This window comes from Carcharhinus amblyrhynchos, chromosome 15 (assembly GCF_965287045.1).
Source record: "Carcharhinus amblyrhynchos chromosome 15, sCarAmb.v2.hapA, whole genome shotgun sequence".
NCBI classification, from domain to species: Eukaryota; Metazoa; Chordata; class Chondrichthyes; order Carcharhiniformes; family Carcharhinidae; genus Carcharhinus; species Carcharhinus amblyrhynchos.
Genome location: NC_137338.1, coordinates 39,427,457 through 39,447,275, shown reverse-complemented (window position 1 = coordinate 39,447,275; position 19,819 = coordinate 39,427,457). Strand labels below are relative to the sequence as shown.

Below are 19,819 nucleotides of genomic sequence, written 5' to 3'. Positions count from 1 at the left end.
GCTGGCATTCTGCGGTGGGTAATACACTTCCTGACTCCCCTAAGCCTGTACACCATCTACAAAGCACAAGTCAGGAATGTGATGGAATACTCTCTACTTGTCTGGATGAGTGCAGCTCCAACAATGCTCAAGAGGCTTTACACCAACCAGGACAAGGCAGTCCTCTAGATTGGTACCCCACCCACTGCCTTTAATATTTACTCCCTCCATCACCAATATACAGTTAGAACAGTATGTACCCAATTACAAGATACATTGAAGCAGCTCATCAAGCCACCTTCGGCAGCACCTTCCAAACCTACAACCTCAACTATCTAGAAGAACAAGGACAGTAGTTGCATGGCAAAACTACCACCTGCAAATTCCCTTCCAAGTCACACAACATCCTAACTTGGAACTATATTGCCATTCCTTCACCGTCACTGGGCCGAGACCGTGGCATTTTCTTTTGAACAGCACTATGGGTGCATCCACATTATATACACTGCAGTGGCTCAGGAAGGTAGGTCACCACTAGCTTCTCAAGGGCAATTAGGGATGGGCAATAAATGGTGTTGAACTATTGATACCCACACAAAGAAGTCATCAGCTTGAATTGTATTGCAATTCATCAGAAGGGTTCAATTCAGATCAACAAGAGACAAAGAATGTAGCCTGCCATTCAAATGATTTAAGGTTTATTTATTCATGTCACAATTAATCTTACATTAACACTGCAATGAAGTTACTGTGAAAATCCCCTCCACCACACTCTGGCACCTGTTCAGGGTTTACTATCAAATAAACTTGTTGGACTTTAACCTGGTGTTGTGAGACTTCTTACCTGTTCAGGTACATAGAGGGCAAATTTAGGATGACCAATGCACCTAACCCGCATGTCTTTCAGACTGTGGGAGGAAACCAGAACACCTGGAGGAAACCTACAGAGACGCAGGGAAAACTTACAGACTTCGCACAGGCAGTAACCTAAGCCGGGAATTGAACCTGGGTCCCTGGTACTGTGAGACACAGTAAAAAGTCTGACAACACCAGGTTTTAGTCCAACCGATTTATTTGATAGTAAACTCACAAGCTTTCGGGTTAGTCCCTTCGTCAGGTGAATGGAGAGTTCTGGCCTCAGACAGAGTATATAAAGCACAGACAGTTTAGAGATTACTGATTAGAATGCAAATCCTTACACCTAACCTGCTGTTCAAGTCCTGAAGTGGCTGACAATGTGTGTGGAAGGGGCACTGATCACAGGTTAAAGAGATGTGTATTGTCTCCAGACAGTACAGTAAGTGAGGTTTTGCAAACCCAGGCAAGTCACGGGGGTTACAGATAGTGCGGCATGAACCCAAGATCCCTGTTGAGACCGTCCTCATGTGTGTGGAACTTGGCTATCAGTCTCTGCTCAGTGACTCTGCGCCGTCGTGTGTCATGAAGGCCGCCTTGGAGAATGCTTTCCCGAAGGTCAGAGGCTGAATGCCCGTGACCACTGAAGTGTTCGCCAACAGGAAGGGAACAGTCGACGCTACAACAACGGATGAATGAACATCACTCGACAATCACCAGGCAAGACTGTTCCCTTCCTGTTGGCGAACACTTCAGTGGTCACGGGCATTCAGCCTCTGAACCTCGGGTAAGCATTCTCCAAGGCGGCCTTCACGACACACGACAGCGCAGAGTTGCTGAGCAGAGACTGATAGCCAAGTTCCGCACACATGAGGACGGTCTCAGCTGGGATCTTGGGTTCATGTCGCACAATCTGTAACCCCCGTGGCTTGCCTGGGTTTGCAAAACCTCACTTACTGTACTGTCTGGAGACAATACACATCTCTTTAACCTGTGATCAGTGCCCCTTCCACACACATTGTCAGTCACTTCAGGACTTGAACAGCAGGTTAGGTGTAAAGATTCGCATTCTAATCAGTAATCTCTAAACTGTCTGTGCTTTATATGCTCTGAGGCCAGAACTCTCCATTCACCTGACGAAGGGACTAACCCGAAAGCTTGTGACTTTACTATCAAATAAATCAGTTGGACTAAAACCTGGTGTTGTCAGACTTTTTACTGTGTTTACCCCAGTCCAACACCGACATATCCACATCATGACTACTGTGAGACAGCAGTGCTAACTACTGTGCTGTTGTTAATTGCTGGTATAAATCTTTATTGAGGCTTATTCATAACCTTTAGTCAACATAAGAATGCAGTGATCCAAAATAATTGCAGCAACAATGAATCCATTATTAAATCCTTTCATAGCTCCTGAAATCAGGAATGGCACGTACAAAATTTCATTACCAGATTCCCCAGAAGGATACCCAACTGTACATAAAAAAAGAATCAAATTTCTGCTTTTCCCTACCCTATCCCCTGCCAGTTCTCAATTCACTCATATCCTCACTGACCTACCTTTGCTCCAGATCTCCCAATGGCTTCCATTTAAAATTCTCATCCTTGTATTCAAACTCTCTTCATGTCTATCATTGCAACAAGCCCTAGAAACCTTCCATTATTCTGACTATGGTCTCGTGTGCCATTTTCAGTTTGCTGCCATTTTTGGCCTTGCCTTTTGCCACCTAAACCCCACACAAACATTGCTTCCTAACCTCACACCCATCCCATTCACCTCTCCTTAAAAGACACTATTTAAAACCTACATATTTAAACAAGCTTTCCACGTTCCCACCTAATATTTCCTTAGGCTTGATGTCCATTTTTAATTGTTCCTCTATTAATTTCAGATATTTTTCTATGTTAACTTGAATTCATATATTGGCTTCATTTGATGAGTGACAAAGTGGAGCAGGTGCAGAATGAGATGCCAACATATTTAGTGCTGTTGCCATTTTTCTTCTAAATGCTGAATACATCATTGCTTAGATATGTTTATCCAAGTTAGATTCATCTCGTCATACAGTTAATTATCAGGTTATCATTTATGGATCAATTGCAACCAAGGGAGACAAAAGCAGTTGTCAGAGAAAGATGTAAGAGACCGTTGCGAACCAAAATGATATATAATTGTTGTAACAGCAAAAGTTTTTTCAGCCATGAAAGCCTTATTTGATCTTTAGCACAGATTCAAAATGACTTCCAGGTTTTGCAGTGCTGTTAGATGGTTATTTCACATCCGTCTTCTGGCCTGTGGATGATGCCCACGTTCCTGGTGTGGGACGCCCTTTATTCCACCAGCCTGCTACTACTCAAACAGAAGACACTTGAAAATATTCTGAGTGATGCTCGGGAAAGGGAAGGAGCTATTAGAAATTTTCAACTTGGGGTTTCTGGAAAAGACTGGGTCTTGATTAACTTCTTTTGAAGAAGTCACTAGGTTAGTGAATGAGCATAAGCTGGTTGACATAGTTATTATAGATTGCCACACAGGGTAGATGGAATTGATTCCAATTAAAAAGAAATAGCCTCAGAGGGACAAATAATTTAATACATCACTCCAGAGCATCAAAATAATGAATTGCTATTCAAACAATCCCACGCCCCATGAGCTCAGGCCCAGAGCACCCAGTGGAGATGAGGTTTTTTTCAGAGAAGTAAAAACACTCAAGAGAAAGGAGAAGATGAGAAGGGGCCAAGAAAGTATATCTTCCAAAGACGTGGCATCTTTCATTTGTTGATATGGACCTAGGACATAACTAGCCTGTGTTATAGTAAGTTTCCTACATTTAAAAAGAACTGTTATCTACATGCACACGTGAGTAATATGGCACAGTGATATCCCTTTATCAAACAATGTCTTTATTACCAGACATTTCCTTTTTTGGCTTTTGTTTTAAGGAAAAATTGTTTTAGTCACTGTAAAATATAAACCTAAATATACAGCAGTTTTACTTACAAAGTTAAACAGATGTTCTAAAATATTATACAACTATCAGAAACATTTAGTTCCCCAACATCCACGGTATATAACTCCACTCTTGACAAAACAGCTTTTATTGTACAATCCTCTAAAATTTTAAATTTCATAATTTTTTTGTACAAAGTACAGAAAAAATATTTTAAATTCATTTTAAATAAAAGCAAAAATGTAAAACATGTTACATATATGTATGTATAAAGGACTGGGTGATGTCTGAGTGTGGTTATCTAAAAGTGAATCCGAGTCAGAGCCCTTCTGACCTAAGGATACAGTTTTCATTATCTTACAAGTGTACCTGACCACGACAGGTAACTTTGTAAACAATAAAGTGAAGTGCCTCAACGCAACCAAGCCTCTTAAACAGATCACGTGACAGGGGCCACAGGATCTGCAAGTGGACACCATCTTAAAAATCAGTGCTTCTTTAAAAAAAAATAAAATAACAATCAAGTGAATGTGTTTACATATGCAGTGTGCCAGGAAAAAAGTTCCTAATTTGGGCTACCTGCCAAAAAGCAGAAAATTACATTTACAGAAAGATAAGAAACAGACAGCATACAAAAAAAATTATAAACAGGGAGATTTCTGTTTGAAAAATTCACAAGTTCATCCAAAATGGAATCCTGGCTTTCAAATATACAAGAACATAGACAATGCTGTCATTTAGTATTCAGAATAGTGTTTTTTTTCCAAACACAACGATCCATGAAATAACACATCGTTTACATCATTTACACAGTTTTGTTTTTCTTGAATGTAGGCCATAATTAAGGAACAGCAGCCAATATGTGACCTAGTCCTTTAACAGTTAATTGTATATTTCAATCTCATTGTCAGCGTATAGGTACGTGACAGATGATCCCAACAGTTCTTGAAGTTCGCTTGTGAATTCCACTAGCTCCAGTGTTCCTTTATTGTCAATGTCATGAGTTTTAAAATTCTCTGGGTAGGTAAAAAGTTGGCTCACAGAAGCCTGTCTGTAGAACTCCGCCTCTGAAATGGTGGGATTTTCAATGTGTGGGAATGAGGAGCGAAAGACGCGGGCTGACACCTTCAGTTGCCGTAGTACATCATTTAATAGCAGCCAGTTCCGGCGACTGTCATGGAGAAGGAAAAAAAACATTGCAAGCTTCATGAGTTTTACGGTCTCTGAATTGTAAGAATGATCTTGCAGCATCGAAGTTCGTCTGCTAACTCAACATCACTTATAAAATAATATTTTCTTAATTATTTTACTTCATATTTTATATAATAAACTTAATATTTTCTGTCAATTTGATAAGTTATACATCTAGAACCAAAATATCTTCATTTAAAATAATAGTATTTAAAGTGCTATTCTCAAGCTTTTAATGAATCTAACTTGTTCCAAAAACCTGCATGTTTCGACTAATACATGATCAATATCATGTACTTATGTCATAATGTTTGAAACATACATTTCTAATGATGTGTTACACTTTACAGTTTCTGTAATGAATTATATATTTTTGAAGTGCATTAGCTATGGTGAAACAGAGAACAAACTGTTCCCTAGGGAGGGCATTATCACCAAAGTGTGGTGTGAAAAATGGAATGAAGAAAATGTTACAGAAACAAGTGAAAAATATATATTGAAGCCAATGGGATAAAACAGGTGACTGTGTGTGTGCATTAAGGAGTAGAATAGAATCATGCGATTTATATATATTTCTAAAAGCACTGAATACAGCCCTTGTATTTTATATATTGCACCTGGGATTTAGTGGTGGGGGATGAGGAAATGGCTGAGGCCTTAAATAAGTTTTTTGCCTCAGTCTTCACGGAGGAGGACGCGAATAGTTTGCCAGGTATTAAAGATAGAAGGATGGTAGGAGTTGAGGGCCTGAATGCAATTACTGTCACTAGAGAGGTGGTGCTTGATTGACTGGCGGGACTGATGGTGGACAAGTCCCCAGGACCAGATAGAATGCATCCCAGGGTTCTGAAGGAAATGGCAGAGGCGATAGTAGATGCCTTAGTGATTATTTTCCAAACCTCGCTGGATTCCAGGGAAGTGCCGGAAGATTGGAAAATGGCTAATGTTACGCCGCTGTTTAAAAAGGGTAGCAGGCAAAAGGCAGGGAATTATAGGCCGGTTAGTTTAACGTCTGTTGTGGGAAAAATGCTTGAATCCGTCATCAAAGAAAAGATAGCGAGGCACCTTGAGAAGAATTGTTTGATAGAGCAGATGCAGCACGGTTTCGTTAAGGGGAAGTCGTGTCTGACAAATTTATTGGAATTCTATGAGGATGTAACTAGTGCGGTAGACAGAGGGGAACCGATGGATGTGATGTTTCTCGATATTCAAAAGGCGTTTGATAAGGTGCCGCACAAAAGGTTGCTTCAGAAGGTTAGGGGGCATGGAGTTGGGGGTAAGGTGTTAGCGTGGATAGAGGATTGGTTGTCTAATAGGAGGCAGAGAGTTGGTATCAATGGGGGCTATCCTGACTGGCGGTTGGTGACTAGTGGAGTGCCACAGGGATCGGTGCTGGGGCCTCAACTATTTACCATTTATACAGATGATCTGGAGGAGGGGGCTGAGTGTCGGGTGTCGAAATTTGCTGATGACACAAAGATAAGTGGAAAAGCAAATTGTGCGGAGCGTGTGGAAAGTCTGCAGAGGGATCTAGATAGGCTGAGCGAGTGGGCGAGGACCTGGCAGATGGAGTACAATGTTAACAAGTGTGAGGTTATCCACTTTGGCAGGAATAATAGTAGGAGGGATTACTATTTAAAGGGCGAAAAGCTGCAGCATGCTACGGTGCAGAGGGACCTGGGGGTCCTTGTGCATGAGTCGCTAAAACCCAGTCTGCAGGTGCAGCAGGTGATCAGGAAGGCAAATGGGATGTTGGCCTTTATAGCAAGGGGGATAGAATATAAAAGCAGGGAGGTCTTGCTGCAACTGTACAGGGAACTGGTGAGGCTGCAGCTGGAGTACTGTGTGCAGTTTTGGTCGCCGCACTTGTGCAAGGATATATTGGCCTTGGAAGGAGTGCAGAGGAGGTTCACTAGGCTGACACCGGAGTTGAGGGGGTTGAACTATGAAGAGAGGCTGAATAGACTGGGTTTGTACTCGTTGGAGATTAGAAGGATGAGGGGGGATCTTATAGAGATACATAAGATAATGAAGGGGATGGATAGGGTAGAGGTAGAGAGATTCTTCCCGCTCAGAAAGGACAGCAGGACTAGAGGGCACAGCTTCAAGATAAAGGGGGGCAGTTTAGAACGGAGTTGAGGAGGAACTTCTTCACTCAAAGGGTGGTGCATCTCTGGAATTCTCTGCCCGGTGAAGTGGTGGAGGCTACCTCGCTAAATATATTTAAGACATGGGTAGATAGGTTTTTGGTAGGCAAGGGAATTAAGGGTTATGGGGAGAAAGCGGGAAAGTGGAACTGAGCCACTTCAGATCAGCCATGATCTTATTGAATGGTGGGGCAGGCTCGAAGGGCTAGATGGCCTACTTCTGCTCCTATTTCTTATGTTCTTATGTTCACAGCAGATGGTATAATTCAAATTCAATAAAAATCTAGAATTAAAAGTCTAATGATGATCATGAAACCATTGTCGATTATCATAAAAACCCATTTGGTCCACTATTGTCAGTATGGGAAGGAAATTTGCCATCCTTACCTGAGCTGGCATACATGTGACTTCAGATCCACAGCTATGTGGTTGACTCATAAATGTCCTCTGAAATGGCGGGCACTTGGGTTTGGGTAACAAATGCTGGCCCAGCCAGCAACATCCACATCCAGCACAAAAAAAATTCATGGGGATGCACACATTGCTGACAAGGCCAGTATTTACTATCCATTCATAGATGGTCTTAAAAAGGTAATTTGCCTTTTTGAATTGCTTCAGTCCATGTGGTGTAGGCACACCCACAGCGCTGTTAGGGAGGGAGCTCAAGGATTTTAACCCAACAATAATGAAGGAGAGGTAATAGGATAGATTATGATTGGCGTGAAACTTTAGGTGGTGATGTTTCCCATGTGTCCACTCCCCTTGTTTTTCTAGGTGGTCGGAGTCATGTGTTTGGAAGGTGCTGTCAAACAAGCCTTGCTGAGTTGCGGCAGTGCATCTTATAGATGGTACAAGATGCTGCCACTGCACATCGATGGTGGAGGGAGAGTGTTTAAGGTGGTATCTGAACCATTTACTTAAGTTTCAACTTTGAACCAGCTCATATTTTTACATTAAGCTCCCTGTTGGAATGAGTTTAACACATCTGTCATAGAACATCGATGGGATTCCAAGTCAACAGAAGGGAGGGAAAGCTAGTTGGATTTTTCTCAGCTTATCTTTCAATGTCACATATTGGCTGTCATTATATACTGACAGGTTCTGATAATCTATCTTGATTATTTGGCTATCCAGAATACATACCCCTGAGAGAGTGAGACCTGAATGTTGTAACAAGGTAAAGGAGGGGTTTCTGAAAACTCAAATTCCAAAACATCATAGTACTCCTCTTCCTCATCACTCAGGCCCGGTGGATTAGCCAAGACATCAAAGCCAGACTCTTCTACTGGTTCTGAAACCGCAAAAGACACTAAAGATTACTTGCAGAAGAGAATAAACCATTTATTTGTGCCGGTCAAGTTATAATGCATAAACTTACATTTTTCAACAGCATCAGTACAGAATATACTTCAACCATATAGTAGATCATTTAAAAAAGGGTTTGTCATATATAGACAAGGCTTTAATATTTATAGTATTAATTAACTGATGAAACAAATAATCCTAACAACAATAACTTCTGTGGCATTCACAACTCACATTCAAGCAAGTCATATTGTTAAAATCCCACCAACAAGGGACAAGGTGCACTTATCAGGCATCTGGGGCCTGCCTCCCATTTCAAATTCAAAAAGCTAGTTAACATTCAAACCAACTTGCAATGAACGAGAGGAGCTGAATCAGCTCTCAACTGGCCACTGGCAGTTCTACCCAGAAAACAGCTGTTAAGCTATTCTGGTCTTTAGGCTGATGGATATCCTTTGCCCGAAACAGCAACATTACTGTCTCAACTCACACAACTGCTTTCAAGTGTTTCTGCAAACCTCAACTCCAAGATTTATGCACGACAATCAGTAATCGTTTAAATTTGAAATCTTTTGTATAGCTGTGAAAATTTCAAGTCAAAATACAAGATTCCCATGTTCAGCGTTTTATTTCCCTGACTGAAGTCCTCTCAATAGTTATCAGCACAACACACAATTCAGATAAACTGTGATCTGGGTCCACACACACCTTCAGCCAAATTACTTATTCAAATTCCCTCCAGAAATGGGGCCTAATATATCGTATTTTTATAGCCATATTAATCCACATTGCTACTTTGTGATATGCATCTATACCCATACATCCCTTGGGTTACCCCATTTAGACACTTATTCCAAGGATAATGCGACCTCTGCATTTTCCAAGGATAAATGGCCTCTACTTTTTCCCTGCCAAGATGTGAAACCTCACACTTACCTAAATTCAAGTTAGTCTGCAAATTATATACCCATTCTGCAAGTATATTAATGGACTGAATTTTGTGAACAATGGTTTTGTATGCTGACTTTGAAGAAAGCCTCACTGAAAGATCTACTGATCTCCCTCTCGATGTACAACTGATTGTCACATAGTTTAATGGGAATTCCCTGTGTGGATCTGCAATGATGCCATCAAGCTGTCCAAGCATTAAAGAAGTCTCGCAGAACAGCTAACCAGGAAATGAAAAACACTAACAATAGAAACACTTAATGGTTTTACATAATGTAAAAGGCTTTACAGACTGCAAAATAAAAATGGAAACCTATACATGGGAGTAAGATAGAAACTGAAACCTAATTGACAAATTTTAAAGTAAATATCATTAGTTAAAAAGTCTAGCAATTATAGTAGAGTAATTTAGCAACATTCCAGAAATATAATTTTTTTTAGGGTCAGATCAGTTGCTCAGCAGTAGTTATTACTCAGATCTCTGTTAAAAAAGGCATTTACACTCCATTGTTCCTAACAGCAACATGGGAGCAAAAGAACAGGAGGTGTGTTCCAGATTCATTGATCCCACTGTTTGTTGGCTCTGTGGGGGTTGTCCACTGTGCAGTCTGTTGCACGGCAGTGAATGATTGACTGCAATGTCAGGATTTTTGTTTTAATCTGTGCTTGCATTAAATCTGAAACAATGGTTAGATTCAGAGGGATAGGACTGGCAAATGTGATGGTTCACTGTTAAAAATCCACCAAATCCCCAGGCAGCATCATCTTATATTTTGCTGCAGTCCTCAACTTCATTAACTGTAATCCCAAAATCGTGCACAAATTTTGAAATTGTACTTCTGGTTCCAGAGTCCAAACTGTTTACAAAAATGGTGAACGACAAGAGTTTCAGCATCAGTCCCAGGAGAACACCACCTTACACATTTTGTCAGGCTGAGTACAAGTTGATGCTTTGGAGTGATTATTTGGGAAAGTCTTTGTATTTCACATCCTTCCACCTCTAACTTTCCTCCTTTCAAATTATATGTAAAATTTGTCCTTTTGCTGTAGAGCATAATTCTTTCCTGACCTGCAAGGAGGTGCACTTGGTCCATGAAATTGACCTTTCCCCCCTTTCCTGATCAGTTTTCCCTTCCTTCTCAGGTAGTGCAGCAGATAGCTGAAAATGTGTTCTTCAGACAAATGAAACTTGAGTTGGAATTGCAGCATTTAACTAGTAGACAAAATATACCCTTTATAATCCAATAAATTAGAGATATGCTACTTCTAGGAAACACTTTTCTTCAAATAAACAGTCACAAAAACAGATGCAAATTAAAATAAGACCCATTTGGGCGGCACGGTAGCACAGTGGTTAGCACTGCTGCTTCACAGCTCCAGTAACCTGGGTTCAATTCCGGCTTGGGGCACTGTCTGTGTGGAGTTTGCACTTCTCCTCACGTCTGCGTGGGTTTCCTTCGGGTACTCCAGTTTCCTCCCACAGTCCAAAGATGTGCAGGTTCGGTTGATTGGCCCAGTTAAAAATTGCCCCTTAGTGCCCTGAGATGTGTAGGTTAGAGGGATTAGCGGGTAACATATGTAGGGATATGGGGTTAGAGCCGAGGTGGGATTGTGGTCGGCGCAGACTTGATGGGCCGAATGGCCTCTTTCTGTACTGTAGGGTTCTTATGACGTTTCTTTCTAAATAGGCTACGTATTGGTAAATTTGTTATTGTAGAATTAAATTGGTTTAATTCAATTCAATGTGGCTTTATTAGTGCAGAGCTTTTTACTTTAGTTTAAGAATGCTGTTTTTTTTTTGCTGCAATTACAGTGTTCCTTTCCGCGTTAGGAGTTTGCATAAGGGTATCACTCACCACACACAGAGCTACCATAGAAATCCCAGCACAAACCAGGGTCATCACTGCTTCGACCTTGCAAGTCAGCAAAATACTCTGGAGGAGGAATAAAAACACACAAATTGGTCAAAACACTGACAGCAGATCACCTGCTCATTGTAGTTGTGTCATACAGTACATAAAACATTAACAAAACATGGCACTGAAACATGCCATAGCCCAACTGTGCAGTTTAAGATTGCAAAAGGCTGATCCAGCAATGATGCAAGGCCAATGTTTATCATAGAATCCTTACAGTGCAGAAGGAGACCATTCTTTGGACTGTGGGAGGAAACTGGAGCACCTGGAAGAAACCCATGCCGACATAGGAAGAATGTGCAATCTCCACACAGTCAGTCACCCGAGGCCAGAATTGAACCCGGGTCCCTGGTGCTGTGGGGCAGCAGTGCTAACCACTGTGCCATCTTACTGTCGTGAATAGCCAGTTGTAAAAATAAATTTATCAGTGTATTGGACCTGATATTAAAATGTTCATTTTGTCGCAGATTTCTCTGCCCCACCTCTCACCCCCAAAACTCCCCAACCCAGCCCCAGCCCAGAATGGCTTTTTTAAAAAAACTTGGTTATTCACATCGCCCAGATAATTATGTGGCTTTGGTGAGTGGATTAGGGAGGGTCTGCTGCATAATGCACAATTTCTCGTGCAATATATGCGGCTAGATGGATCAGATGAACTTTTTCCTGTCTGTCATTTTTGTACGATCACATGTAAGATATAATTATATAGTAAGTAGTGCGCCATTTTTTGTGACATTTCTGAGGCGGCTTGTTTCTTTGCTTATACTCAGCTCTCAGCAGCCTATGTCACAAATTACTTTTAGCAGAGCTGCTAGGAGGAGAAGGGGTGGCAGGAACTGAGAATCATCAGGTTTTAGTACCCAGCCCGAAAGTAAGTTTCTAAAGAGATAATGCATGTATTTTTAAGAATGCCAGAGGATATGTCCATTAAAGTATGCCTTGAGGTAAAATAACTGTATTTAGAATCCCTACTAATTCTGCATTTATTTCAAGCTACAATAAAACAGGGTCTGTGCAATAATTGAAGTTCAGACATTTCAAAATCAACGTTTCAGTTTTGTTGAATAGGACCACTCGCAGAAATAATTTTGATTCAATTCATCATTTAAATGAAACTGATTGGAATCTGAGCAGACTTTCATCGATTAGTTCCAAATGAGAATTTAAACTTTACATACACAACGTACACAAGCCTGAGCATGTGTTTGTGTGCATGATATGTTTAACTGCTTCAGGGCACAAGAACAATACTGAGGCAACTTTGTAAATGTTTCAGACATCTGCTGAGCTTGCTCATTCCTTTTGAGATATACAGTTTACTCTGTATTTACAATGTTTTGACAAGGAAGATGAAGTTTATGGAAAGGATACCAGACAGATGCATTTGCATCTTTGACAGTTTGTTAGGTCCTATCTTAATGCTGCCATCTTTCTGTATGGGGTCATGTTATTGTACTAAGACAGTTTGGTAACTCCTGCATGTGAAGAATATGAGTCCTTAAGGAGAACGTCACAAATCTGAGCACATCCCTGCAGCAGATATGCAAAGCAACCATGGGACATGGATTGCTGTATAAATGCCTGTTACAGTAACAGATTCCTGAACTGGTGCACAATTGGGTTCTTTCTAATAACAATTGGGTATATCTTGGCAGGATTTGGGAATATAATGAGGTTAACGATTGAATTTGAGATGGAAACAAAATAACAGGCAAGTAACAAGATTAGTGGGTGTCTAGAGAAATTGAAGTGAATTGCCATAAGAGGAAAATTGTTTACTGGATCAGTGGGGATATAGCTTTTAAAGGCAAAGAATTTGAGAGATCTGGACAACAGAAACAATAGATTGAAGATCAAAGAGACGGAACAGTATAACTGCTATCATCCTCATTGGAGAAAACAGCTAGTTTTCCATCCAACAGCCAGACAGGCGACCTCCACCTAATCTTCAGTGAGGCCAGTTCCATCTGTGATCAGAGTCACAGTGGCCTGTTCCACCTAACACTTAGAACCGGGAGAATACATTTTCCCAGATTTGGTCCTCTAAGTGTTATTTGGTGTTAACTATTATTTGGATTTGACTTACAGAGTTACTAAATTGGATTTGTTTTGGAAAAAAAAGTGGTGTCTCAGTGAGTTCAGGGAATGTGGGTATAGTTTGGGAATTTCAGATGAAATGGTGCATTTAGTTATTAAAATAGTAATAATATTACATGTCATAGTGTAAAATCAGTGCATTTAGTTATTAATATAGTAATAATATTACATGTCATAGTGTAAAATCAGTCTTTCTTGTCATGTGTTTTTTTAATTTTAATAAATACTCCTTATTAATTGTTTACAAAATGACTGGATTGGTTCCTCACTGAGTTGCATTGTTTTTCACATTATTCCAAATGAATATACATCACTAAAACCAGGGCTTCAAGTTATCCTTTGGGGTTTTGTGACATACTTGCAGGTAATATCAGTGAGTTTCTTAACTATCTTCAAAATCTCCTAACCTGCAGTGTACAGTTGCATCATGCATGTTATAGAAGCCCATTTTACCCACAATTATCCATAAATCAATTCCTCCACTTGGGGGAAAAAACCCTACCACAGAAAGATATATATTTTCACAGTCAGTTTCAATTTCCAAAATTTCATGGCTCTATTGGTGGCACAAATGCAATAATGCATAGCACCATTTCCAACGTCCTTCCCTCCCACTCCATCAATAGGCAGTTGGTCTGTTCACCATATGGACAGAGTCATGTACATTAATACTTCTTATTCTGGCCACTTGAACAACCTGCCATTGTACAAATTCCTCCATGAGCATTCATCTTCCCAGTACATTACATTCAATGCATGAGCAGTTCTGTACTTCAGCGCCAAATAGGTGACCTTGTATTAACTCTGGTGCAGTGCTCCCAATGTCATCGTGCCGCAACTGCATTATCACCAGACTGACCTCTATTAACTGACTCAACAGTGATTAATAACGACTAAGTAGTAACTAAGTTAACTCATAGGTGATAATTTATATAGCACTTCCAGGACAACCTGAAGCAAAGTACTTGGCAAGTTAATTAATTTTAAAATCATATAGAGTCATAGAATCTCAATAGTGCAGAAGGAAGCTATTCAGCCCATTGAGTTTGCACCAACTCTCCGACAGAGCATTTTACCCCATCCCTTGCCCAATCCCCATAACCCATGCATTTATCTTGCTAATCCCCCTAACCTACACATCTTGTGACACTAAAGGGAAATTTAGCATGACCAATCCACTTAACCTACACATAATTGGACTGAGGGAGGAAACTATAGTCACCCAAGGCTTGAATTCCCAGGTCCATGGTGCTATAAGGCAGCAATACTAACTAAAGTGCGATTTTGCTTCATCATGCTGCCCAGTATATCCTGTTTAAACAAACGTGGCAAACAGTTAAAGCACAGCAAGCTCCCATAATCAGCAATTAGATAAATGACCAGTTAATCTATCTTGCAAGTGCTGATTGTGGGATTTTTAACGTCCTTTTTTCAAGTTAATAGTGAGTAGGATATTTTTTCAGCAACCTGAATCCCTAGGTGAAATCCCAGTTTAACATTTGAAAAGCATCTCTAACAATGCAGCAATCCCTCAGTACTGCATGTGAATCATCCTGAAATGTGTGTTCCTGCAGTGGCTCTTGAACAGCTAATCAATCAAGTCAAAATTACAGATTTTTTTTACACATTGTGGATACATATATTCCATAACATTAATGCTTTAATGCTAAAACATTAACTCAAAATAAAGGGGGGAAATTTTTATTCATATAAACTCTCACCATGCATTACAATCAGCCATCTTGGGTTTCATTCAAAATTGAATTTAGTTATTGTTGTCAAAATGAGATATAGCTAATCAAAAATGTAACAGTATTTGTGATAATTGGCTAATTCAAATGACTTTCATACTTTTCACCATTGTGCTTTGAAATATATATCAAAAGCAATTTCAGAGTTTAGCTGAAAAGTGCCCACAATAAAATTAATTGAAATGCCCAGATTGAAAGGGGTTAACAATTCAGGTTTGAACGTACCTGTGAGAAACATTTCCATCACTTCACTGTGTGCCATCTTTAGAATAGTACGACCAGAGTACGTGGCCAAGGTTGGATCAGCACTGTATGAAAGCAAGAGCCGAACCACTTCCAAGTGATCATTTTCTACTGCATCATGAATAGGCCTACAATAAAAACAAAACTTAATCTGATAGTAAAGTACAAGTGCAATTCTTATGTAGAATTGTAGGATTATAGGCAGTGAATTTTGGAACACCATTCAACCAGAAGGACATTACAGCAGAAACCAATCTCATTAGTAACTTTGCACTTTTTCAGTAAGGATCAATGAATAGCAGACTGCCATGAGACCCTGGGTGATGAATTTTATTCCCCAGGAGGTTCATGTGCAGATGAGATTGGCTCCTGTTTAGATGCTAATGGATGAATAGAGTGCCAACATTCCATTGTGTATATACATCCACAGTGATAGACTCAGCAATACTCAGTACCTAGCAGGGAGCTGCACTCAACAGGAGCACAAATTGCAGAAATAGGGTTGCAGCTCAATGCAGTTGCTCAGCCAGAGCATGAAAGCACTGAATACATAGACTCGCCTAATTCATGTGACTCATAAGAACATAAGAACATAAGAAATAGGAGCAGGAGTAGGCCATCTAGCCCTTCGAGCCTGCCCCGCCATTCAATAAGATCATGGCTGATCTGTCGTGGCTCAGTTCCACATTCCCGCCCTCTCCCCATAACCCTCAATCCCCTCTCTTATCAAGAACCCATCAACCCGCGTCTTAAAAATATTAAGCGAGGCAGCCTCCACCACTTCAATGGGCAGAGAATTCCAGAGATTCACCACCCTTTGAGTGAAGAAGTTCCTCCTCAACTCCGTTCTAAACCGCCCCCCCTTTATCTTGAGGCTGTGCCCCCTAGTCCTACTATCCTTTCTGAGTGGGAAGAGTCTCTCCACCTCTATCCTATCCATCCCATTCATCATCTTATACGTCTCAATGAGATCTCCCCTCATTCTTCTAAACTCTAACGAGTACAAGCCTAGTTTATTCAGCCTCTCCTCATAGCTCAACCCCCTCAACTCCGGTATCAACCTAGTAAACCTCCTCTGCACTCCCTCCAAGGCCAAAATATCTTTGCGCAGGTGCGGCGCCCAAAACTGCACACAGTACTCCAGCTGCGGCCTCACCAATGCCCTATACAGCTGCAGCAAGACCTCCCTACTTTTATATTCAATCCCCCTCGCTATGAAGGCCAGCATCCCATTCGCCTTCCTGACCACCTGCTGCACCTGCAAGCTGGGTTTTTGCGACTCATGCACAAGGACCCCGAGGTCCCTCTGCACCGTCGCCTGCTGCAGTTTTTCGCCACGTAAGTAATAGTCCTTCCTCCCATTATTTCTACCAAAGTGGACCACCTCACACTTGCCAACATTAAATTCCATTTGCCATTTCCTGGCCTATTCGCCCAGCCTATCTAGATCCTTCTGCAGACTCTCCACACCCTCCGCACAATTTGCCGTTCCCCCAATCTTGGTGTCATCAGCAAATTTCGACACCCTACACTCGGTTCCCTCCTCCAGATCATCTATATAAATGGTAAAAAGCTGAGGCCCCAGCACCGACCCCTGGGGCACTCCACCAGTCACCATCCGCCAATCCGAATAGCACCCGTTGACCCCCACTCTCTGCCTCCTATTTGACAACCAATCCTCTATCCACGCTAACACCCTACCCCCAACTCCATGTCCCTCGACCTTCTGCAATAACCTCTTGTGAGGTACTTTGTCAAACGCCTTCTGAAAATCCAGAAAGACCACATCCACCGGCTCTCCTCTATCCACCGCCCTAGACACATCCTCATAGAACTCCAGTAAATTTGTCAGACACGACTTCCCTTTAATGAAACCATGCTGCGTCCGCTCTATCAAGCAATTGCCTTCAAGATGCCTCGCAATTTCCTCCTTAATGACGGATTCTAACATTTTACCTACCACAGACGTTAAACTAACCGGCCTATAATTCCCCGCCTTTTGCCTGGCACCCTTCTTAAACAATGGCGTAACATTAGCCGTTTTCCAATCTTCCGGCACTTCCCCGGAATCCAGCGACGTCTGGAAAATAACCACCAAGGCATCCACTATCACCTCCACCATTTCTTTCAGAACCCTCGGATGCATTCCATCCGGTCCTGGGGACTTGTCCACAATCAGCCCCTCCAGTCTGTCGAGCACCGCCTCTCTAGTAACAGTAATGTCATTAAGAGCCTCCAGTCCTACCACCTTTCCATCACTAACACCTGGCAAATTATTCACGTCCTCCTCTGTGAAGACAGAAACAAAAAAGTTATTCAATACCTTAGCCATATCCCCATCCCCTACCACTAGGTCCCCTTTCTCATCCTCTAAAGGACCAACGTTCACCCTAGCCAGCCTCTTCCTTTTTATATATTTATAAAAACTCTTGCTATCCTTTTTTATATTAAGCGCTAGCCCAGCTTCATAGTTTCTCCTACCCTTCTTTATCAACTTCTTTGTCAATCTTTGTTGACATTTAAACCTCTCCCAATCCTCTTCTCGCCCACTACTCTTAGCTACTCTAAATTCCTCCGCTTTTAATTTAACACTTTCCTTCACCTCCTTCGTTATCCACGGCTTATTACCTCTCCTCCTACTGTCCTTTTTGACCATCGGAATAAATTTCCGCTGAGCACCAAGAAAGATCTCCTTAAAGATCCTCCACTACTCCTCAGCAGACCCTCCCTCCAACGCGCTCCCCCAGTCAACATTCGCCAATTCTTCTCTCATCCTACCGTACTCCCCTCTATTCAAACAAAGTACGCGTGTCCGGGAACCCACTTTCTCCTCCTCCATCTGCACCAGAAACTCCACCATACAATGATCACTCTCCCCAAGAGAATCCTTCACCACAAGGTCCCTAATTCTACCTGCCTCATTACATAGCACGAGATCCAAGATAGCTCTCTCCCTCGTCGGCTCCAACACGCACTGTTGCAGGAAACTATCCCGGCAGCATTTGAAATACTGAGCAGAGCATTTGCTGAGGTACTTGATGTTGAACCTCACTGCTTTCAACATTCATTTCCTTGGTCTCCATAAAAAGGTTATGGTGCAGAAAAAGGCCATTCAGCCCATTGCGCTTATGCTGGCCAAAAAAGAGAAAACAAAATAAACTGCCACTCATTTTAATCCCACTTCCCAGGATCTGGCCTATAGCCTTACAGGTTACAGCCCTTCAGATACCTTTTTGTTGAATTAAGCGTTTCAGACTTAATCACCAATTCAGGCAGGGAATTCCGGGCGTCCACCACCTTCTGGATGAAAAGATTATTTCTCATGTTCTTCTAATCTTTCTACTAATCACCTTAAATCTCAACACACTGACTTGGTAAGTAAAACAAAAAGCACCAGAAGGAGATTTTGGAAGGCAAAATACAAATGGCAGAAAAAAAGCTAAAGCACCAAATTTTCCTTCATCAAATTCAGGAATTTGCTTAAATGGTATAGATTAATTCCAGTTATTAAATTATCTGGAATACTGGAAACCATGGACATCAGTTGCTTAGATGGTTAATGAAGAGAGAAAATTAAAATTTGAATCTAGCACTTCAGTGCTCTATCTTGAGTACCCATCACCCAGCTTAGTTTCATGGACTGAGCACAAAGGAATCTCATCCAATTTAATGAGGTGACTCCAGTAAGCCAAGGAAATAAATACCTTGTTCCATCCTGAGCACTGCAGTTGACATCAGCTCCATGTTCTAGAAGGTGGCATACAATGCTGAGCCATCCTCTGGCACAGGCTTCATGCAAAGCACAATAACCTGCATTATCACGATGATTTACATCGCAAACCTTGTTTTCTAAACAGTAGAGTACTACTTCCTAAGAAAGAAAAAAAGATTAATGCATTAATTTGCATCACATGAAACAGGTGCCGGATTATTTGATACAAGTGACACGGAAACCCTATTTCTTCACTTTATTTCAATTGCAAATATATTTACAAAACTGCCCCCAATCTCACACTGCGTCAGAGGCTGTTTTAATGGAATAATATTTCAACATCAAAACAAAAGCCATATAAAGCATCATGCACAAATAAATTCTAAGTGGTTTGTGAAAACAGAAATAATATTTCGGTTAGCAAATGACGAGGCTGCTTCTCACAATATAGTAATATCAATTTTCAAATGTTTAATCGTACAGTTGAAGAGGTTGTTGGCATACAAGTTTAAAACCAACAACCTCAACACTGAGTCTTTTCTAATAAACCAAGCAAGGCATATGCATCCTGAGCAAGTGCTGGCCAGCAAACACCATTATAGACATGTTTCTGGTATCCTTGTCTCTCCTAATTTCACAACAATACAGTTTGGAGCAGTCAGCTAGACAATCTAAAAACAAAGTCTGACAAACGGGCTACACTGAAGGAGTCCTCGTTCAG

The 19,819-nt window shown here is 41.2% G+C and overlaps 1 protein-coding gene across 7 annotated transcripts in view; it reads right to left on the bottom strand.

Annotated features, from left to right (window-relative positions):
• Window positions 1-3,726: 3,726 nt before the first annotated feature.
• bcor (BCL6 corepressor) overlaps window positions 3,727-19,819 on the bottom strand; it is a 296,044-nt gene continuing 279,951 nt past the window's right edge. For all 7 annotated transcript variants that reach the window (XM_080203852.1, XM_080203853.1, XM_080203855.1 and 4 more), the window contains 5 exons: window positions 19,091-19,257; window positions 15,369-15,514; window positions 11,236-11,313; window positions 8,270-8,417; window positions 3,727-4,959 (listed from right to left, as the gene is read on the bottom strand). In XM_080203852.1, the coding sequence (XP_080059978.1) occupies window positions 4,671-4,959; window positions 8,270-8,417; window positions 11,236-11,313; window positions 15,369-15,514; window positions 19,091-19,257 (828 nt within the window). In that variant the 3' untranslated portion in view covers window positions 3,727-4,670. The remainder of the gene's footprint in view (window positions 4,960-8,269; window positions 8,418-11,235; window positions 11,314-15,368; window positions 15,515-19,090; window positions 19,258-19,819) is intronic.